The sequence below is a fragment of the Odocoileus virginianus genome, chromosome 8, assembly GCF_023699985.2.
Source record: "Odocoileus virginianus isolate 20LAN1187 ecotype Illinois chromosome 8, Ovbor_1.2, whole genome shotgun sequence".
Lineage (NCBI taxonomy): Eukaryota > Metazoa > Chordata > Mammalia > Artiodactyla > Cervidae > Odocoileus > Odocoileus virginianus.
In genome coordinates, this window is record NC_069681.1 from 77,518,585 (window position 1) to 77,542,297 (window position 23,713).

Genomic DNA, 23,713 nt, shown 5'->3' on the forward strand with positions numbered 1-23,713 from the left:
TTGGCTCCCAAATGCTGGCAGCTGGGCCTCTAGGCAAAAGACTCAATGATTCTTTTTCTGGGTCTTAGGACCAGCCCAATAGAAAAGGCTACTGATAGTTGCAGGTGTTGAAATTAAACTGCACTGCCAGACAGTGAAGCCAACAATTGACAAGCTCACCAGCACACAGCTTCCAGTCAGCTATTCAGTGCTTCACTCTTAAGTGGGAACAGAAAATCAAAGATCACTCGTCACTGGAAGAAAGCTCCTGTGAAAGATAGTATCCAAAGTAAAGGGGAGGCAAAAAAGGAGCTTAGGGGAAATAGACCATGCAAAAAGAAGAAAACTTCAAAAGTCCAACTGGATTGCTTGTCTTAGAGCCAGGCATGACAAGAATTATTGTGCTATAAATACTAAAATGAATATAACAAAGTGATGTGAGAACATAAAAAAATTGGCAGCTAATTATGTGACAAAGCTTAATAGGAAAAATACTTTAGATGGAATGTAAAGAATGCTGGTTTAAAGAGGTCATTGCAAATCTGGATGCAGTAAGAAGTTGTGTGACTTTCATCATGGGATTTGTCAGGTGTGGGGGTGGGGTGAGGATAGGGAGGAAACACAAAGAAATGGGGAGAGTCAGACTAAAAAGGAAAGCTTCCTGGATATCATTTCTGACAAATCAAAATCTGGACAGGCAATAGTTTGTCTTTGGATGTTTCTGAGAAGCAACATAACCAGATGTATGTTTCAGAAATAGATCAGAGAGAAACTATTGCAAGGAGATTAGTAAGGAAGTAAAGGCATTTATTGTCTTCCCAGGTGACTCAGTGATAGAGAATCCACCTGTCAGTGCAGGAGACCCAGGTTCGATCCCTGGGTCAAGAAGATCCCCTGGAAGAGGGCATGGCAACCTGCTTCAGTTGCTATAGATAATCCTGGAGAATGCCTGGAGAATCCCATAGACAAAGGAGCCAGGTGGACTATAGTCCATGCAGTCACAAGAGTCAGACATGACTTAGCAACTAAAGAACAACAAAGGCTTCGTTTAGTTAGTACATGTGGTAGAGTAGAGATTGAGTGGAAGACAGATTCCCCATTTGGCCAGATAGTCATTAACAGAGAGTGGCAAAATATGTCCCAAGTAGATTCAAATAGATGTCTTGATCATAAAAGCTGCAAAGCAGACTCCTCATTTTCACAACATTCTTCATGTTTAAAAGCAACAGAGTAAAAGAAATCAGTGAAAGTAAGTTTTGGAGCCGGTTTATTCATTCCTGTGCATTCGATCACATCTAGATCATCTATTCAAGGAAACGAGTCCAGCGATTGTCACCTCTCCATCCTGCATTGATAATTTTTCATTTCTCCTGGACTAGTCCCATCAGTGTGAAAGTCACTCAGTCGTGTCTGACTCTTTGCAACCCCATGGACTATACAGTCCATGGAATTCTCCAGGCCAGAATACTTTCCCTTCTCCAGGGGATCTTTCCAACCCAGGGATTGAGCCCAGGTCTCCTGCATTGCAGGTAGATTCTTTACCAGCTGAGCCACAAGGGAAGCCCAAGAATACTGGAGTAGGTAGCCTATCCCTTCTCCAGGGGATCTTCCTGACTCAGGAATCGAACCAAGGTCGCCCCGGTTCTCTGCATTGCAGGCAGATTCTTTTTTTTTTTTTTTCCATTTATTTTTATTAGTTGGAGGCTAATTACTTTACAACATTGCAGTGGTTTTTGTCATACATTGAAATGAATTAGCCATGGATTTACTGCAGGCAGATTCTTTACCAACTGAGCTATCAGGGAAGCCCATCAGTGTAGGTAGTTGCTATAAATCTCCCATCTTGAAAAGAGTTTCTTGACTTCCCTTATCCCACCAGTCCATTTCCATGCCCCCTTAAAGCACATCTCATTAGAATTCTCTCAACTCACCTTCTCTACTTCATCTCTTCCCTTTCACTCCCAAACCCATCTCAGATTTTTATCACCACCCACTACCACCCCTCATCAAGATTACCAGTGAACTCCACATTGTCCCTCATCCTGTGTTAACCTGTCAGTAGCATTGACACAGTTGATCACTCCTGCTTTCTTAAGGCTTCTGGGCCATCTCTCTTACTTCTCCTAGCCCACTGGTTGTCTTTCTTACTTTCCTTTGCTAGTTCTTCCCCCGGCCACTAAATATTAAATTACCCCATGGTTCAGCTCCAAATGGCTTCTCTTCCTGCCCTTCCCCACTAGTGTTTCATCTGCTCTCATGACTTTGTATACCATCTATTTGGTGATAACTCCAAAATTCACATCTTTAAGCCAGATTTCTTCCAAAAACAACATATTCATTCATTCAGCTACTTGCTTGACATTTTTATTTGGGTGACTTGTAGCCATCATAAACTTGACATCTCCAAAGCTGATGTCCTATCCTATAAATGTAAAAGTCTAACAGGTCTGCTTTCAAATTATACCCCAAATCCAATCACTTCTCACCACTTCTACCCCTAACACCTGGTTCAAGGCATCATAAAACTCCCTGGATTATTTCAGTAGATTTTGTCTCCTTGCTTCTGACTTTGCCTCTTCCCTCCTCCGTAGACACAGTGAACTTTCAGCAAAGCAGCTGGCAGGGTCCTTTTTAAAGTATTGATATGACAGATTATGTCATTTCTGGACTCAAAAACTATTCCATGACTTCTTCTCAGAATACAAGCTGGAATTCTTTGGCATGCTACACAGGATCTCTGTGATCTGGCCTTGTTTCTACCTTTCCAGTCTCACCTGCTAACTTCCCCTTGCTTACTCTGCTCCAGGCATATGTGTGTACAGCCTAGCATGTGGTGTCCACTCTTCGCTCTGCCTGCAACAACCTCCTCCCAAGTCCCTACATGTCTTTCTCTCACCTGTTTTAGGTCTCTTTACAAATGTCACCTCATCAGTAATGTTTTCCTTGCCACCCTATATAAAATATCATTTATTTATTTTGGCTGGACACTTCCTGTCCCCCTTATCTTGCTTTAATTTTATCCGTAGCATAATATACCAGCTGACATTTGTTTGTTTCCCTCCACTAGAATGTAAACTCTATGATTTTGTTTGGTTTGTCACTATATCCCACAGCCAGAACACTGCCTGGCATATAGTGGAACACATTATTTGCTGGCTAGATGAATGGATAACTAAGTTCTAGGGTAACTTCAAGTTCCAAGGGTTTAGGATTGGGTAAAAGGAAGTATGAGGTTTTCAACAAAGTATGGAGGAAGAACTTCTATGCTTGGGAAGGTAATTAGTTTTCATTTTGGACAGGTTGAGTTTGAAATGAGTGTACAACATCAAGGTAGGGTGTCTGACAATTGATGCAGTTCACAGTGCAGGAATGCCATCTGGGGAATGTCAAATTAAACAAAGATGAATGTTTTTGTTGTTGGATAGATGGTGATTTAAGCAATGTAACTGATTCATATCGCCCAGGGAAAGTGTCCACAGAATAAATCCAACTTTAGAGGCAGGAATGTTTTTAAGAGAAAGAAGAGAGGAAAAAAAAAAACAGTTTAAAACAGAAGGAAAAAGAGGGAAAATCATGGTGTAAATGTTGGCGGTGAGAATTTTAAAAGGAAGTTTTCAAAACAGTCAGGAGTCAAGCTGAATGTATTTACACATGAAGCTTTTTTTATTTTGGCTTCGGGAAATCATTAGCAACTTTAATGAAAACAATTTCTACAGAATAGTGGGGGAAATGAGAGTTCAGTGCATAGAAAGTGAGGAAGTGAAAACATCTAGTTTAGATTACCTGCAGAAGAAGGTTGACCATGAGGGATAGGTAACAGTATTAGCTTGAAGTGGGGAGATAAGGCTGAGAAAAAAGTCAAGGGTGGGCAAGGCTTTCTGAGTGAAAAAGATGTAACAGATGATGAATGAGAAAGGAAGGATATGGAATGATCATTGTAAGAGCAAGACTCCCGAGCTTGAGATACTAAATGAGGCCAAGAGTACAGGTGAAGGGGTTACAGTGACAAGAGAATGGGTAGAGGGATGTCTGGTGAAGGAGGTAAGTGAGGAGCTGTGATTGAACTGGAGGAGACTGACTCTTCTCTACTATTTGCAGGTGGTAAAGTCAGGCTGGGAGTTGGTGTGAGAGAGAGTTACAGACTTGCATAATGTGGTATTCTTTTGGCGAGCAACCATGATGAAATGCAAAACAGTTATCAGAATAGGATTGCCATGTAGCAATTGAGGGTCTCAAAAAAAAAAAAAACAGCATTCTGAAACATTTATACATTTGCTGGTAAATAAACTTAAATATTTTCTCCCTATTGTAGCATAACTACGGAACAGCGAGAAATACAGAACCCAAATTTCACTGCACCTGGTCAAGAATTTCTGTCTAAGTCTCACTTTTATGAACACCTGACTTTGGGAAAGTCTTCAAGCAATTTATCAATTTCAGGGCAGCCACTCTGCAAGGTTCCTGACCCAAGAAATGAGAAAAAGAGACACTCGATAACTATAGGCAAACCCATGAAAGTCTTTGTCCCACCTTTTAAAACTAAATCGCATGTTCACAGAGATGAGCAGTTTGTTGGCAAGAATACTAATTTGGAGGAAAACAAACAAAATCAAAAAAATATAGATGAGCATGGCTCTGGTGACAGCGAAAACAATGTTAACAACTGTGAAATTCATCAAACAACTATACTTTTCACCAAGGGAGAAGAAGAACCTTTAGGTATTGTGTAACAGTTTGTGCTGACATATTTTTGCCTTTGAGTTATTTATTTCTTATATTAAATAATGCCTTGAGGAGAGGATTTTTCCCACTTTCATTGTGATTACTAATTTCAAAATCTTTTGTAATGCCAAGTCCAAAGATTAAATTATTCTAATTTTTTTTCCAAAGATAACTATTTGTAGATTTTTTGGTTTAAAAAAAAAGTTTTAGACATACAATCTAGGACTGCTATTATTGATTATATTTTTACCAGGCTGCTAATTTTCTTCCAAATTCAAAATAAAAACAATCTATTTCTGTTCTTTTATACATTTTTTTAAGTAGAAACTTTTTTCATCCCTTAAGATTTAAAGTTAGAGCAAATTGATACAATTTTATAAAACAAGTGTACTTTTAAAATTTTATATTCAACTTCAGTTTTTGCTGTTTGTTCTTTAATAGATTCAATTACAAATCTTCAGAGTGCCAGAGATATACAGGATATGCGAATTAGAAAGAAACAAAGGCAACGTATTTTTCCACAGCCAGGCAGTCTGTATCTTGCAAAAACATCCAATATGCCTAGAATCTCTCTCAGAGAGGCAGTAGAAGGCCGAATTCCCTCTGCGTGTTCTCACAAACAGGTATGCCTTTGTTTGCCATGCTAATAACTGTTACAGCAATGTGTTGCTTTATTAGCTGGCATCTCCAAATTGTTTTGTTTAAATAAAGAACAAATTGGGGCAGAAATGGATGAATAAAATCATGTCCTAATTGGCCTACTGTGGCAGCCTCCTTCCCGTTGCTGCTTTGTTCCACCAAAGTGATCTGTGCTTCAGAATTATTGTTTCTCTTCCCCCTTCAAAATGTATTCATTTTAGTACTATAAGTGCTCTCAGCTAGGTGTTAGAGGAAGTATGAATAACTCCTAATCCTGAACCTGCTAAGAGCCATTTACAGTTTTTAAAAGAGATTCTTACTAAGCGAGCTCTATCTAGTTAGAATTTGAAGTAATGGAGAGATGAGAGTCTGGGCCCTTTCTAAGTTTTTTAACTTAAGAAGTTTTCTAAAACATTAGGTTATTTTTTTATCCCCACAACGACTTTCTACCGCACATGGAGCTGGAGGCAGGTACACCAAGGGAATGAGAAAGGTGCCGCAGACTCTTGAAGGTCATTTATATTATATAAAAATTTTTTAGCTTCTAGTAAGCAAGTACATATTTTTATAGTGAGTGTTTTCATATTTAAATGAAAAACTTTGTGTAAATTCAGTTTTGGCTTGTTATAATTGTTTTTTTCTGTGAAATATGTTCTTTCGTTTGATTTTCTTTTACTCATTTTCAAAATTTTCTATCATTTATTTTGTGCAGCTGTATATGTATGGTGTTTCTAAACACTGTGTAAAAATTAACAGCAAAAATGCAGAGGCTTTTCAGTTTCACACTCAGGATTATTTTGGTAAGGAAGGTTTATGGACTGGAAAGGGAATACAATTGGCTGATGGTGGATGGCTCATACCCTCCAATGATGGGAAGGCTGGAAAAGAAGAATTTTATAGGTACTCTCTGCAAAGAGAAATTTTCTATTAACTTATATATCCCTTCATCTCTCTCTTTCTCATGAGTCCCTTTTTCATCTTATCTCTCTTGAACTTAAAAGCTTATACATTGAATCATTTTAAGTACATTGTGGTTCATTTGATATTCTGTTGAAATCTTTTGAAAAATGAATTTTGGTTTGTCTTAGGATTTACTGAACTGGTTCTGCTTAAATTAGGACATTATTCTTATTGCTTATACAAAATAAAGACTGATAAGAAATATTAAGTATGAGTTGGCCTTCTCGTAAAACCACACACACAGACACACTTCCGTGCATATTCTCTTTCATTGTGTATTTCAGTATATAATATATACTGAATATATATTATATATATATATACTGAAATATATATTATATATATATACTGAATAATATATATACTAAAATTAGAAATACTTAAATATCAGTAATACCAAATAACTAGAGAACTCCAGTAGCCCTAAACCATCAACCAACAGTTTAGAAGCTGTTTCTCCTCTTAGGATTCTAATGTTTACACAAACAGAATTTAAAGTGCTATCAGGGAGGTATTACCTGATGCCAGTGACAAGCAATGGGAAACTTTTCTCCAGTGCCCTCACTTTTGAGATTTAGGTTTATCTTTCCAAAATTTACAGCTTTGGAAAAGTGGTAAAGCATCTTTTCCCTAAATTTTTCCTATGTTTTTAGAGTATTTTAAAACAGGAATGTATTTACATCTTAGTATTTGCCCCATATGTCAAATATTGATTCTAGCTGGAAAAGTAACAGTTGTATCACTTAGTTGTATTATTAAGACCACATATTTTAGAGGTCAATAGTGATCATTTTGTAAGCAAGTGGGCATGGTTCAAAAATCTTTTGAGTGTTGAAGCTCAGGCTTTTTTTAAAGAAAAGAAATAAAGTGAGAGTTTATTTAAGCAAGTAGACGCTCTCAGAGGGAGAGCAGGCAGATAGGTAAAGAGCTGCTGCCTCAAGCTGTTTTTTATCATTTAGCAAATATTTACTGAAGACCTACTATACCCAGATACTGCTAATATCTTGGGTACTAGGGTTAGCAAAACAAAAAAATCCCAAAACAAAAAAATCTTTGCCCTAGTAAGTCATATATTCTAGTGGAGGAGTTTGAAACAAGGAAGGAAAATTTTTTAAAGGACTAAGTAAATCATATAGTATATTAAAAAGTGATAAATACTTTGAAGATAAAACTAGCAAAGTGGGGTAGAGAGAATTGAGTGAGGAGAGGTAAAACTTTTAACACACAGTAAGAAGGCAGCATGTAAAGATAACCAGTGCCAGTGGTTGGTAGATCAGAGGATGAAAGTTTATGGATGTTCTTTAATTACTTCTGTTAACATTAGTACTGAGAGTGAGAACAGGAAAGGCAGAGAAATTGTAGATTTGAGCAGAAAGGAGTAGATATTAAGAGAACCAAGACAAGAGAAGCAAGTTCTTGGGTGATTTCTAAAAATAATCTCTTTAGTAAGAAATATATAATCTAAAATATAATTATTTTAAATTAAAGATCTTATTTTTCAGTTGAAACAAGTATATTGAATAATATGTGAATTTTTCATTAGCATATTTTGATATATGTCAAATCATTTTCTAAAGTTATGTTGCTTATTATATATTAACTCATAAAAAACTTATTGAATGATCTTATACAATTTAGTTTTTGTGCAAAGAATAGTTGGGGCTATTGAACTCAGTATCATCTTACGAGGTTTTTATTATTCATTCTCCCTTTATTTGTTCAGAGCTCTGTGTGACACCCCAGGTGTGGATCCAAAGCTTATTTCTAGAGTTTGGGTCTATAATCATTATAGATGGATTATATGGAAACTAGCAGCTATGGAATTCGCCTTTCCTAAGGAATTTGCTAATAGATGCCTGAACCCAGAAAGGGTACTTCTTCAACTAAAATACAGGCAAGTTTAAAGCATCCTATTATGTAATCCTGTATCATGGTATGGGTCAGACTTATAAGCCACCTGTGACTGTCCATCATAAAGGATCACTAGCCAGTTGTCATGACAGTTGCTATCCCACTTGTATAGCATAGTTCTCATGTTACCCTCCAGCTCCACTTAATATCAATCACACATTCATATACCTCTTGCTTCCCTTTGTCCCTCCCTCTTCTCAAACTCTTGGCATGTGAGAATATGAATTTGACAAGTAAAGCATTATTGCATTTGGGGAAGATTAATATTTAACTCACTTTAGCAGTATAAAACTTAATATAATGCCAACTATCATCTTTGAAATTCTCTTTGGTCTTGGTATTTCTTCAGAAAAGGTTATTTAATTTTCATTCTCAATTTTTCAGTGCCTTTTTTCTTACAGTGAAATTCTAGACTCACAGTTCCTAAAATAATGCATTTTTCTATTTCTTTTTAGATATGATGTGGAAATTGATAGAAACAAAAGATCAGCGATAAAAAAGATAATGGAAAGGGATGACACAGCTGCAAAAACACTTGTTCTCTGTGTTTCTGAAATAATTTCATTAAGCACAGATATATCTGAATCTTGTAGCAGTAAGACTAGCAGTATGGATACCACCAAGGTGGCCGTTGTCCAACTTACAGATGGATGGTATGCTATTAAGGCCCAGGTGGACCCTCCCCTCTCAGCTCTCCTAAAGAATGGTAGACTGACTGTGGGTCAGAAGATCGTAATTCACGGAGCAGAGCTGGTGGGCTCTCCTGATGCCTGTACACCTCTTGAAGCCCCAGAATCTCTTATGTTAAAGGTAAGTTAAATAAATGCACACTCTTGGTAAAAATCAGGCACTGATTCAGTTAAATTCTAGAGAGGCTTTACATTTACATTTTTTAAATTTACTTATGCCTATTATGTTTCATTTTTTGAAAAATGTACTGATACTCTTGAATGTAAGTGGCAGATTTCTCAGATAGTTAAATTTTTGTGATTTTGGGGGGAAAGCCAGATATTTATTGAGCTAAAAAAATGTGGGTTGCAGTTAAAGAATAGGAGTAAATTTGCTTCAGATGCTTGATTTTTATACTTAGAGCTCTTGCCACCATGTTGTTCTCATAGTATTGCTCTGCTTCAACCCTGGTGACTAGGCCAGATCTCTGTTTCAGTGTGATTAGAACATCAAGTCTCAGTGATTCTTGAATATATAATACTAAAATACACTTTTCATCTCTGTGTATATTTAAACCTAGGTAACAGGACTTTGTCAGTGTTGAATAGTCTACAATATTGCTATCAGAAATGATTGCAATATTGCACATTCAGATTCACTTATGAAATAACCTTGTAAAGAATTTACTTCTGTTATATTTTGAGTCACTGTATTTCAGGAAAGCATTTTAATAAATTAATCATTTTTAAGTTAAAGAGATGATTTGTCATTAACTTGGGCTGCAATTCAGCATACAGTATACTATGATTTACAATATACTATGATTTACATTTCCTTTCTTTACAACTTACTGCTTTCCGTGGAGTTATTAAGTGTCTTGTCTTGTTTTTCTTATTTTTCTTTTATCCTTATTACCAACTCATTTTCACACAAGAGCCACATAAAAATCATCTCACTATGTTAAAATACCTTTATCAGTTTCATTTCTTTTTCCTGAAGATTCCTTGGATTTCTCAGTATTCCTGCTCAATTCCAAAGTGGTTATCGTCCATGTATGTGGCACAGTTACCATTCTTGAGATTATTTTCACCTCTTTCTGTGTTAGAAGCCCCATATTCTGGATTTTGTATCTTTCTAGATTTGTTCCTTGGTTTTAAGGCAGACAACTACCATAGGCTTCTTGAGAAAGGGAACATGCAATAATTTTTTATCTTATTACAAAGCTGACTGAATACAGAATTTGAGGTTGAAATAATTCCTTCAGAATTTTGAAGATATTTCTTCTGTTACCTTGCTTCTAGTATAGTTTCTGCTAAGTTCAGTGTTGGTCTTTCTTAGTCCCAGCCCTTCACTATGGGATCTGTCCCTAAGAGGTTTTTAGACTGCCTGTCTCCATTATTCTGAAGTTGCACAGTGAGATCACCCTAAAGGAAGGAAAATTATTATGAAATCTGAAGTAGAAGTGAATATAAATTTTGCTTATAAATCAATTTGTTAATTTGTCTAGATTTCCGCTAACAGCACTCGACCTGCTTGCTGGTATGCCAAACTTGGATTCTCCCCCGATCCCAGACCTCTTCCTCTTCCCTTGTCATCACTCTTCAGCGATGGAGGAAATGTTGGTTGTGTTGATATAATTATTCAGAGAGCATACCCTATCCAGGTATGATATATTCTTGAAACTTACTCCATATTTCTTCCTTTGCATGCTCAATCATGTCCAACTCTGTGATCCCAAGGACCATAGCCCACCAAGCTCCTGTATCCGTGGGAGTATTTCTTCCCATAGAGACAATTAATTTGAATGATCCCTCCCTACCATATGTTTCTGTTTGACACATTACTAACAGTGGATGGAGAAGACATCAACTGGATTATACATATTTCGCAATGAAAGAGAAGAAGAAAAGGAAGCAACAAAATATGCAGAAGCTCAGCAAAATAAACTGGAAGCCCTGTTCACTAAAATTCAAGCAGAATTTGAAGACCATGAAGGTAAAATGAGTTGTGTTTACAAGATCTTTTTTTCATATGAAAATAAAGTTTTAGAGGCTTCTAATTGGGTTAATTGTCTTGATTTTGAGTAATAGTTTTTTTTTCTGATTCTGAATCTGAATTTTTTCTGATTTTTAAAAAAATATTACATAGATATACAGATAAGCATTGAATTGGCCCCAAAATATCAGATCTTTATTCACCACAGTTAGCCTTTAGAACCTCACAAATTGCCTTAGGCAACTAAACGTTACAGACCTGCAGCACTTTTCAGAAGTCTTAATTAAACTCTCCCTTGAGCTTTACTAACTAGAGTATTTGTGGCATCTATTTTTGGTATTAGAGAAAGGAAAACAACAAGGGAAAGAACTATCAGATTATTTCCCCAAACCATTTGTCATTCTCTGTCCTCTGTGTTTTTATCTGTGTTATAGAACTTGCATTTTTGCTGTTGTAGTTGATTTTTATGTTTTTATACCTGGAGCTTGACTTGTTTTCCCCAGTGGCATCAATTTGAATAATAAAAATCATAGTGTTTTATGCTTAAAAGACATGAAATTTTACTTTTTTATCTACCTTTTTTATTGTGGAAAATATTGTGTTCTCCTGCATTTCTTCATAATTTTATTATTTAATTTCATGTTCCATATAAATTTGAAGGAAAATGGGATTCTCAATATTTGATTTGCTTAAAATTACCACTAGCTCATAATTAGGTGAATCATGAAATCATTTACTTTAATTTACAAATTGGTCTAATGAAGTAAACTCTGTATGACAGTTTTTTAAACCATTAATACACTAGTTTCAGATTTTCCTGGAGAACTTTTAGTAGATAAGTGGTTTATTTTTAACCTCCCTTCTTTGGGTGCTTTTCTTTTTTTTGCTGAGTTCTCTAGTTTTCGGTGTTCTTAAATTCATAGTTTAGCTTACTTAGTGTTTTTTCCCTAGAAAATGTGACAGAACAATGTATGCCATCATGTGCACTAACAAGACAGCAAGTCCGTGCTCTGCAAGATGGTGCAGAACTTTATGAAGCTGTGAAGAATGCTCCAGACCCAAGTTGCCTTGAGGTGAGAGAGTAAGTGGGCCTGCAGGAAGTAAGTAAGTGAAGCCTTAGTCTTCATCCTTCAAGGTGGGAAGCTGTCGTCACTCATCTGGTCATTACAGGAGGCAGTATGTTGAAATGCTGTGTTTCTCAAAGTGGGTGTGTACATTTCTAGGATCCTCAGTGATGTACCAAACCAGGGTGGTACATTTCTACTTCTGTACCAAACAGAGGATGAGAGGGTTAAATAATTTTATATATTAAATATGGTTTAAAATGTGGTTAAAACTTGTTTATTTTTAAGGTAAAACAAGTATCTTCAAGGCACTGTCTCAGTTTCCTCAGCTCTTCAGATCCTGCCTAGAGTTTATTTCATGATCCTCTACCTTAAGGATAGTTGGAAAAGTTTCAGAAACACTAAAGTGTGTTACAAACAGCATAGGCTTTAGAATCATGGCTCTACCATTTATTAGCTAAGCAAATAGGACATAAAGTAGCTGTCAAATGGGCACAAAAGATGTTTCAGAATCAAATTGGATAATGTATATAAGGTGTATTATTGCAAAGTTTTATATAAATGCTATTATTAAAACATCATTTCATATATTAAGGTAATCTACTTCCCAAACTTTTGGACACCTGGGTATCTAATTAATGCAACTTTTAAGATTACTTTGCTAAATAAGGAGGAGAGGGGAAATTTTAGAAAAACAGTTTATTGATTAGTATAATTTATTTGATGACAGTAAATGTTGTATATGACTTTAACTTTCTTAATGGTCCCTCAAAGTAAACACTGCTCTGCTCAGAGAGTTAGTGAGCAGTGCTGTTCTGAATGGAATTCCCCTGTACTCCCAAATGTCACAACACAGACTGTCTCTATGGATAGTGAGTCTGATTTTCAAGCCTGTGAGTACAGCTGCTACAAGTCTGTATGGCTTTGTTATGCTTTCCTGAGAAATTATTTGTCTCTGTCTCTTTATGTTTGTTGACGCTTATGAAAACATAGTCTTAATTTCATCCATAAAATTTAACAAAATATTATTCTGGTTTCCTTTTATAGAATTTACTTACAAGGAGAAAGTAGGGGGCAGGATGAGAGCTGGGAGACTAAGTTCTAGACCCTGGCCCTGTGTAGCTGGACAGACCTCAGACCTCCTCCATCACCATCTACCTGGGAAAGCCTTGAGGGTGGTTTATCTCTAAGGGTCTAAGTTTATGTGGTTCTAAGAGATTCACTGAGAGAAAGGTATCATTATCATTCTTGGAGAAGGAAATTGCCTTCAATTTCTAAAGTATCTGTTAAAAGGACTTGTTTTCAGTGATAATTTTTAGTTGTTGTGGGGCATCACATAATTTTTTAAAAATTGATTTTTAACCTAAACACTGCCTGTTTAGGAACATCTTTGTAAGGCACAGGGTCCCCCTTCCCAATACAGACTCAGGTATTAACATGGGTGAGTCAGCAGCAGTCTAGTAGGTTATGTGTCAGAATTCCCATTTATTTTATTTTTGATTCCTTTATTTTTTGTTAATGCTGGGTGAGATTCCTAGGAGGTTCAAACACCAGTTTGCTAAATGGCTGGGAGAGAAATGTAGAGACAGGGATAAGTGCTTATAGTACATACATGTTTTAAATTGTATCTACTGTTCCAGAGAGTTAATGAAATTATACTACAGGGGCTAAGAATGGAGGGCTCTTGAGCCAACCCCTGCCTATATGGCTCTGCAAATTATTTATTCTGTCTGTACCTCAGCTTCATCACCTACCTCATGGAAACAATAATAGTACCTACCTCATAGGATTATTGTAAGAATTAAATGAATTAATACATTACCCATACATAGACCTGTTTCTGAAATATAATAAGCATTCAGATGTTAGCTATGTATAATGTCAGTGTTGATGATTATGATTATTAGAGTATATTTATAAATAGGGGTTGTTTTGGCCCTAGGTAAATTTGTCACAAGGATTAGTAAACTGTTTAAGGCGCTTGAAAATACTTGTTATATGATAAATTGAGTACATAAATCTCAATTTTTATATTGTCACATCCTTAACATAAACTCAATTCTATTGTATTCTATCCCCATTTAAAGAGATTGTCTCTAGTAGATGAGGTGGTTTTTTTCTGTTTTGTTTGCTTTATACTCCAAAATCATCTGCCTCAATATACCAATTGGCCACAGGGTTATTTTAGTGAAGAGCAGTTAAGAGCCTTGAATAATCACAGACAGATGTTGAATGATAAGAAGCAAGCCCAGATCCAGGTGGAACTCAGGAAGGCTATGGAGTCTGCTGAGCAAGGGGAACAGATTTTGCCAAGGGACGTTACACCTGTATGGAAGCTGCGTATCATGAGCTATAAGAGAAAGGAAAAAGATTCAGGTCAGTATGGAGAGTTTTTGTTTTTAACCAATTTTAAGTTTAAAAAATTATTATCTTAGTAAATTATTTCAAATAGTAGATCAAGTGTTAAGTGAGTATATATCAGGGGAGACAAAATGGGCTCCCAGTGCCCACAAAATGACAATATATCCCTTGGATCTTTGTTGTCCTCAGTATTTATTTTTAAACAAGATTCTTAATGATTATCATTTCTTCCTTTATAATTTATCTTTTTCCTCTTTCTCTCAATAGTTATATTGAATATCTGGCGTCCATCATCAGAACTATATTCCCTCTTAACAGAGGGAAAGAGATACAGAATCTATCATCTTACAGCATCAAAATCTAAGAGTAAACATGAAAGAGCTAATATACAGTTGACAGCAACAAAAAAGACTCAGTATCAACAACTACCGGTATAAACTTCTCATCATAATTTTTCAACTTTGATAAATGCGTATTAGTTTATAGAATCCATGGATACTGATTTTTTTTTCTTGTAGGCTTCAGATGAAATTCTATTACAAATCTATCAGCCAAGGGAACCCCTTCACTTCAACAGATTATTGGATTCAGACTTCAAGCCGCCTTGTTCTGAGGTGGACCTAATAGGATTTGTAATTTCTGTTGTGAAAAAAATAGGTAATACACAGTGTATTTAATGGTAGCTTTTTTATGGATGCCTTGGAAAAGCATTATATTTTAAAATTTGTCTTCCTTATGATTAATTGAAGCTACTAATTGACAAGTTTGATAACTAATGATTTGAAAATACATTTATTTTAACTTGATTCTTAAAGGCAGTTCTACAATATCACAAGGAAACAACTTATATGCCATTCTGTGCTACTTAATTTTAAAGAAATTGCTAGAAAATGTTTTGCACCACAGTAATGATTACTTGACAAAATAATCTCCTTCTGCAGTTAACTGAGCTATCAAGCCTTCACCTCCTACCTCAGTTTTTATTACTCTCTAACATCTTAGCCACATTCATCTCTACTTTATTCCATCAATATGACATTGTTCATTCCTCCTTCCATACCCTGTTCCATAGATTTTATCTGCAAACCATGTGCCCAGCTTATGTCTCAACTTAAGCACAAAAAGCCTTCCATTTATTGGTAATTTTGTGCCAGGCCCTTCACCATTTGGTCTCACCATCCCTACCCCCCAGAACTCTGTGCCCCCCCCTGCCCCTTCAGCTGTGCTAACACCTTCCTTGCTGTTCTGGCGCCCACTTTCATCACAGAGACTTTACCCTCACTGCTCCCTCTCCTAGAAACCCTGCCCTCAGGCGACCACATAGCTGGTTCCCTTGGCTCCTTCAGGCCTCTGGTGAAACACAGCCTCCTAAGAGGCCTTCCCTTGAGCCCCTTTGTAAAAGCTCTATTTCCTCTACTCCCAGCTGAGCATTTTTTCTCCCCTTTTTTGCCTTATTTTTCTCCATAGCACCCACCAGCACCTAACTTTTTTTTTTCCCCCCTAACTATGTTTTTTGATCTCCCTCTTCTGGAATGTTAGCTCTCTAAGGGCAGAGACTTTGTTACTGCTGTATCGTCAGCTCTTAAAACAGTGCCAGGTTCAGGGTAGGGTCTCAGATCCATGGATTCCTTGTTTATCAACTGCTCTGCCACAGCTTCTCGCTTCCTCAGCTCTTTGGCTAAGGTTTATTGTCTGTCTTTTTTTCAAGAAGGCTTCAATTGTGCCATATTCCAGGAGTTCCTCATATGTTTGAAATGTGAAACTATTGCCCTAATTCTAGGACTGTGTCTTGGCAGGCATAATAATGTAGGATCTTGCTTTCTTTCCTTCCCTCAGAACTTTGTAGAAATTCCTCTTTTGACATTTAACAGTCTAAAATTTCCGCCCATTTAGGTGATTTTCTTTTTATGTTTAGATGTCTTAAGAATATGTTTGAGGTCCAAAAGTTCAAGCTGTATCTTATAAGCATTCTATACAGTTCTTCTGAAATACAGACGGCCTTTTAATCTGCAAATTCAGGGAATTCCCTGGTGGTCCAGTGATTAGGACTCGGTGCTTTCACTGTTGAGGGGGCCCAGGTTCAATCCCTAGTTGGGGAACTAAGATTCCACAAACTACATGGTGCAGCTAAATAATAATCTGCAGATTCAGTGCTTTCTTTGTATCAGATAAATTCTGTAATATCTTTGAATAAATCTTTTATTTCACTTAGTAGGATTTCTACTTCAAGGCCAGCAGTTAGTCTTATGTAGGATTTTTTTTTTTACCTCTTCTCTGATTGCTTCTATTTCTGTCTTTTCCATCTTCATTCACCATGATTATATGTCAGTAATTTTATTTTCGGCAATATATGTTTTATTCCTTGTGATTTATGATGCATGCATTTGTCCCATTATAGACAGTTTATTGGTGTCCTCAGTTTCTTTCTTTGATCCTTCAGTCTCCTTTCTGTCTGACAGGACTATTTTTCATCCAATATCCATATCCAAGCTTTTATTTTATTGATTATGTTCCTATTAAGTACAGTAGCATGAGTCAGTTTTGAAGACTTCAGAAATTTTCTTTTAGTTCTATTTTTGGGTTGTGCTCTTTGTCTTTTGCTATGTTCTTTTCTCTTTTTTTGCTTAGTGTGTTTTTGTTTACTTGTGTTTTAGTGCTTTGTGGGTTTTTCTTTAACCACAGTATGTTAACACACTACATGGTTTTTGTAGCATTTTTATTTCATCTTGTCATATTTGGGTGATTCCAAACGTCATTATTATTGTTATAGAGGGTGGGTAATGTTTATTCAGTTTGTTCAATCAGTATTTATTAAATGCCTGTCATGTGCCAGGCACTGTCTAAATGCCTAGGTGCATGGCAGTGAAAAACAGGCAAATACCCCTGCCTTCATGGAGGCTACATTATGGCTAGGGAGGGAGATCACAAACAAAATAAGTAGTACATACAGTTTTCTTAGTGTGGCTAAGGAAGAAAATGAAGGAGGGAGTTACAGGTAGGATGGGAGAAGGGGAGAGGACTACAGCTTTAGACAACAACGTGAGGAAAGATCTCACTGCAAAGGTGGCATCTGGATGAGACATGAAGGACTAGAGGGAGAGGGGCATGTGGGCATCTCGGTGGGGGAGGGGGGGGGGAACCACTCCAGGAAGAAGGAGCAGCAGTGACAAAGGTCATGTTAAGAGAATGACCCTGGTGCCTAAAAGCATTAGCAGCCAGTGAGTGAACAGTAACAGCTGGGAAGAGGCAGTGGAGCACTGAATCATGGGGTGGGCCTTGCATGAATCCTTTCTCTCTGAAGGTTTCAAGTAGAGGAGTGACACCCTCTTTTCTTCCAAGTAGCAAGGGTCTTTTAATTTCATGGCTGCAGTCACCATCTGCAGTGAGTTTGGAGCCCAGAAAAATAAAAGTCTTTCTGTTTCCATTGTTTTCTCGTCTATTTGCCATGAAGTGATGGGACTGGATGCCTCTTAGTTTTTTGAATGAGTTTTAAGTCATCTTTTTCACTCTCCTCTTTCACTTTCAGCGAGAAGCTCTTTAGTTCTTTGCTTTCTGCCATAAGGGTAGTGTCATCTGCATATCTGATGTTATTGATATTTCTCCTGGCAATCTTGATTCCAGCTTGTGCTTCATTCAGCCCAGCATTTCACATGTACTCTGCATAGAAGTTAAATAAGCAGGGTGACAATATACAGCCTTGAAGTACTCATTTCCAAACTTGGAACCAGTCTGTTGTTCCATGTCTAGTTCTAACTGTTGCATCTTGACCTGCATACAGATTTCTCAGGAGGCAGGTAAGGTGATCTGGTATTCGTATCTCTTTAAGAATTTTCCACCATTTGTTGTGATCCATGCAGTCAAAGGCTTTGGCATAGTCAATAAGGCAGAAGCAGATGTTTTTCTGGAATTCTCTTGCTTTTCCTATGATCCAGCTGATGTTGGCAATTTGATCTCCAGTTCCTCTGCCTTTTCTAAATCCAGCTTGAACATCTGGAAGTTCACTGTTCACGTACTGTTGAAGCCTCATTTGGAGAATTTTGAACATTATTTTGCTAGTGTGTGATATGAATGCAGTTGTGCGATAGTTTGAACATTCTCTGGCATTGCCTTTCTTTGGGATTGGAATGAAAACTGACCTTTTCCAGGCCTGTGGCCACTGCTGAGTTTTCCAAATTTGCTGGCATATTGAGTGCATAGCTTGGAAGAGAAGCTATAACCAACGTAGACAGCATATTAAAAAGCAGAGACATTACTTTGCTGACAAAGGTCTGTCTAGTTAAAGCTATGGTTTTTCCAGTACTCACATGTGGATGTGAGAGTTGGATTATAAAGAAAGCTGAGCACCGAAGAATTGATGCTTTTGAACTATGGCGTTGGAGAAGACTCTTGAGAGTACCTTGGACTGCAAGGAGATCAAACCAGTCAATCCTAAAGGAAATCAGTCCTGAATATTCATTGGAAGGACTGATGCTGAAACTGAAACTCCAGTTCTTTGACCACCTGATGCAAAGAACTGACTCTTTGGAAAAGACCCTGATGCTGGGAAAGATTGAAGGCAGGAAGAGAAGGGGACCACAGAGGATGAGATGGTTGGATGGCATCACCGACTTGATGGACATGAGTTTGAGTGAGCTACAGGTGTTGGTGATGGACAGGGAAACTTGGTGTGCTGCAGTCCATGGGGTTGCAAAGAGTCGGACACAACTGAGCGACTGAACTGAACTGTGACACCCTCTGACTAGGTTTCTCAGGATCACGTAGGCTGCTCTATTGAGAGTAGACTGTATGGGGCATGAGACGCCAAACAAGGAAATCAGCTGGAAGCTGTTATAGAAATTTAGGCAATTGATAGTTGTTTGGAGCAAACAAAGCAATGGGAGTGGCCAGGAATAGTCAGATTGTGGTTGTATTTTGAAGGTAGGGGGACACTGTGGATGAAGAGAAGAATCAAGGAGCGAGGGCCGAGGTTTTGTCTGAGCAGCTGGAGAAATGGAGTTGCTATATAGAGGGGAGTGCCCAAGAAAAACAGGTGGGCAGGGAAGGCCAGGAGTTTAATCAACTTAAGAGATTTCTGCTTGACAGCTGGATATTGTTGTAAGGGAATGATCTAGGCTGAAGATACAAGTTGGGAAGTCATCAACATACAGGTGATGCTTAAATTCAGGAGACAGGATGAGGTCACTGGGTGTGGGAGTAGGTAGAGGAAAGAGGCAGGGCCTGACTCAGGCCTGTCAGAGGCATTTGATCCCACAGAGACAGGTGAGGCTGCCAAGGGAGAGGTGGGACTCGGTGTCCAGAGAGGCAGTGTGCAGACGCCAGGGACTGCACATGTGGGATGAACTGGGAGCCTAGGTTTCTCTTGGAGACAGACCTAAGACTAGTTCTAATGGGGACACAGCGGATTGTGGTGACGAGGTGAGCTGTTGTGAGAGAAAGACCTGCCAGCACTTCATGCAGTTCACTCTTTCTCTTTTTCTGTGGTATTGAAGACCAGTTTTACCCCTCTTAGTTACTGTATGAAAGTGGGGTGTTTCAGTTGCTATCCACTGTTTATTCCCATTATCCCTGGAAGATACTGTGTTGCAGATCATTTTCCCTAGTTCAGCAAGTAGCCCCATGTATTCATTCATCTGCTGAACCACAAACTTAAGCAGCATATTATCTCACAGTTCTGAAGGCTGGAAGTCCAAAATCAAGGTACTGGCAGGGTGGGTTCCTTCTGAGAAAGAATCTGTCCTGTGCCTCACTCTCAGCCTCTGATGGTTTGCTAGGAGGCTATGACCTTCCTTGGCTTGTAGATGCCTCACCCAGTCTCTGGCTTCTTCACCTAGCAGTCTCCTTGTGTGCATGTCTGTGTCCAGATTCTCCCTTTTCATAAGGCCATTCAATTAGAATGTACTGAAATGAAACTTCAATTTGATTTTGTTAGCAAACACTGTGTTTGCCAGTAAGGTCACATTCACAGGTTAGGATGTCATCATCTTTTATGGGGATGCAGTTCAACCCATGACAGTTACCCTGTTTTCCACCAGAGCCATTTTCATTGTTTCTGATTATTTCTATCTGCTTTTCTTCAGATTTAGAAATAACAGAATTCTTCAAATGTGTGTTCTCTTACCAGTGTGGAGAAGGCGACAGAGCTGGGCCTTCTTGTGCTTGGTTCTACCCCACAGTCTTCTCTTTCCTTCATCACCAATTCTTGAATTTTATACTAGGATATGCCTTATTTGTATGTCATTGGTAGACATTTCTTTTTTTATTTAGTTTGTCAAGTGTTAGTGGAAGAAACTTCTCTCAGAAAGTTTCAAAGTGCCGCCCTAAACCTGAAGTACCAGTTCTCCAATACCCAACTCTAGTCATGAGGTTTCTTAGCTTAAAATCTTTGGTGGCTCCCTGTCCCTTAAAAAATGAAACCCAAACTGCTTCTGATGCCTGAAAAAGCCTCAGCCTTCTGCCTTAAGCCACCGCCCCACACACCTCAGCTACTTGGTTTCACATTCTTGGCACACTGAAGTATTTAACATTCCTACCTTGAAAGTCATTCACTTTGCTTAGAATGCTCTCTTCCTTCCCATCTTGATGAATTTTTCCTATTCATTATTCAGCTTACATGTTTCCTGCTTCCCCATGGCCTCTGTAACAGAATGTGTTGTCATACTGCGTTGAAATTTTAGCACCATAAGCAACAGGTCCTGAGCTGTGGAAAATCCTGAGTTTTTCCTAAATTTAGTTATTTTGGTTTGTTTTTACCATTAGCCTACACAAAATAAATGGCCATACTTAGAGTTTCCTTATATTTTAAAATTTATCCAGTACATATATAAGTGAAGTTTGCTTTTTATTTTCTGGGTTTTGTTTTTTCCATTTTAGGTATTGCACCTTTGGTCTATTTGTCAGATGAATGCCATAATTTACTGGCAGTAAAGTTTTGGATAAATCTTAATGAGGACATTATTAAACCTCACATGTTAATTGCTGCAAGCAACCTCCGGTGGCGACCAGAGTCTAAATCAGGAATTCCTACTTTATTTGCTGGAGATTTTTCCACATTTTCTGCCAGTCCTAAGGAGGGCCATTTTCAAGAGACATTCCACAAAATGAAGAATACTGTTGAGGTAAAATTAGCCTTGAGCATTACCATACATGTTGGTATTTTCCTATTTTGACAGTCAGATGTCAAGCAAGTGGCAGCTTTTATGAAAATTGGATAGTTGACATATAATGCGAGATTTCATCACATATTAATTGTTCATGAACCTGAGGAGATGGTGAGTGACAGCCATCAGGGAGGGAAGAATGATTTGACAGGACCCGAATTAGGAAAAATTGTGAGAAGGATGTTCAGAGATGTAGACCATGTAGGCAAACTGGAAATTGGTAACAAGAATTATATGTTACCCGTGGTTTACAGCATATGGCAGTGTGATCAGTTAATATGTAGATTCCAAATTTACATTCTAGGGACTTCCCTGGCAGTTCAGTGGTTAAGACTTCATGCTTCCATTGCAAGTGGTACAGGTTCAATCCCTGCTCAGGAACTAAGATCCTGCATGCTGTGTGGAATGGCCAAAAAGGGAAAAAAAAAAAAACTTTCTAAATTAACATTTTAAACTCCATATCTAATATTTTATCATTTATACCTGTCTTTGATTTAAAATAATACCAAATAGGAGAACAAAATTTACTGAGTACTTACTGTACATCTGGCCTTGTTGTAAGCCTGTCTCATTTAATGCTCCCACCAACCCTATAACATAGGGAACTGTTTTCCCATTTCATTGATGAGAAACAGAAGTCACACATCCACATTGGTAAAACCAGGATTCATGCTTAAGCCATCTGAATGCAGAGTCCAGACTACTAACTACCATGCGGTGCTGCCTCCCAATAAAATTTGGCATTTTATAAATGCTAACTTATAAAAATCTGTAAAAGATAAGCCTCTTAGTTCTGTAGTTTAATATTTGAAATGTATTATTCAGAATACATGTAAATAAAATTCTATTTTAAAAGCATTAGCTATATAAAGTTTGTATAATATTCTATCTGGACTCAATGTACATCATGAATAACAACACCCTAATTTATTTATGGCTTCTAAACTGGGGGCTATAAATGTAAACTGGGGGTTACATTCACTGTTTGGTTCCCTTATGGAGTACTTACTCTTTATATCCAAGATTTTCTCTGACAACTTTCAAGGGCAGTTCATTTACATATCATTTTAAATTTTAACAATAGTGATAAATTGGGTTAAGCCAACCAAACTGCTGCTATTTGACCTTTTGTGACTTCTGAAACAACAGTTTCATGTGGTATAACCTGTATGTTATTTCAGTTAATTCTTAGACATGAAGCCGTTCTCATTTTGAAAGTGAAAATCGCTCAGTTGTGTCTGACTCTTTGTGACCCCATGGACTATATGGTCCATGGAATTCTCCAGGCCAGAATACTGGAGTGGGTAGCCTTTCCCTTCTCCAGGGGATCTTCCCAACTCAGGGATCAAACCCAGGTCTCCCGCATTGCAGGCAGATTCTTTACCAGCTGAGCCACCAGGAAAGCCCAAGAACACGGAGTGGGTAGCCTGTCCCTTCTCCAGGGGATCTTCCCGACCCAGGATATCTCTTTTCCTCACACACACACACCCTCTTTCCTTCTCTTCCTCAAACAATTAAGGTCTTCTAAATCACTAATGTAGCTTTTGCATTTTTACACTGGTTATTTATTTGACAGTTGCTATCAAATTTGGGGTGTCTCATTTTTTTTCTGGTCTGCATTTTTTATTTCAGGTTTTAAAGGTAACATTTTCTGAAAGCATATGAATGTGTAGGTTTGCATTTTACAAACCAGCTTTTCCAATTTATTTTCTTAGAATATTGATATGTTTTGCGAGGATGCAGAAAACAAGCTGATTCATTTACTTAATGCAAGTAATCCCAAGTGGTCCACCCCAACTAAAGACTATACTTCAGCACCACCCACTGCTCAAACAGTCCTTGGTTCAAGAAATAAGTTTCCGGTAAGTTAATCTAAATTTAACAAATTTTACAAATACTCTATAGAGAGGCAACAGTATATTCCGATGTATACCTAGTAAACATGATAAAATGTAATTAAACCTAATTAGAAAGTGTCATTAATTATTAGTGCCTCCTATAGGTATAGGTTATTTGAAAAGTTTATCTTGTTTATTGAAGCCAGAGTGTAACACTCTTTGGGGGCAAATTTTGTAAATGGGTGCTTTCATTTTTAGCATTCCCAGTACACATGACTGAGAAGACTTTTTTGCCCATGTCTTTTTGTTCAGAGGACTATCCTATATAATTAGGGTTGTTTCTAAGCTCAATTTAACTCTTTAAATCACAAAGTAAATCGAGCTAAAGTCTGTAATTTTGGCTAATGACTAGTAGCTA

At 37.6% G+C, this 23,713-nt stretch overlaps 1 protein-coding gene across 3 annotated transcripts in view; it reads left to right on the forward strand.

Moving 5' to 3' along the window:
• Positions 1 to 23,713, forward strand: part of BRCA2 (BRCA2 DNA repair associated) — a 51,932-nt gene that overhangs the window by 26,464 nt on the left and 1,755 nt on the right. For 2 of the 3 annotated variants that reach the window (XM_020875301.2, XM_020875300.2), the window contains 13 exons: positions 4,292 to 4,698; positions 5,143 to 5,324; positions 6,053 to 6,240; positions 8,024 to 8,194; positions 8,667 to 9,021; positions 10,388 to 10,543; positions 10,731 to 10,875; positions 11,827 to 11,948; positions 14,117 to 14,315; positions 14,568 to 14,731; positions 14,819 to 14,957; positions 21,171 to 21,415; positions 23,173 to 23,319. In XM_020875301.2, the coding sequence (XP_020730960.2) occupies positions 4,292 to 4,698; positions 5,143 to 5,324; positions 6,053 to 6,240; positions 8,024 to 8,194; positions 8,667 to 9,021; positions 10,388 to 10,543; positions 10,731 to 10,875; positions 11,827 to 11,948; positions 14,117 to 14,315; positions 14,568 to 14,731; positions 14,819 to 14,957; positions 21,171 to 21,415; positions 23,173 to 23,319 (2,620 nt within the window). Of the gene's footprint in view, positions 1 to 4,291; positions 4,699 to 5,142; positions 5,325 to 6,052; positions 6,241 to 8,023; positions 8,195 to 8,666; positions 9,022 to 10,387; positions 10,544 to 10,730; positions 10,876 to 11,826; positions 11,949 to 14,116; positions 14,316 to 14,567; positions 14,732 to 14,818; positions 14,958 to 21,170; positions 21,416 to 23,172; positions 23,320 to 23,713 lie in introns of those variants that run through there. The other variant, XM_020875302.2, reaches the window with a different exon arrangement.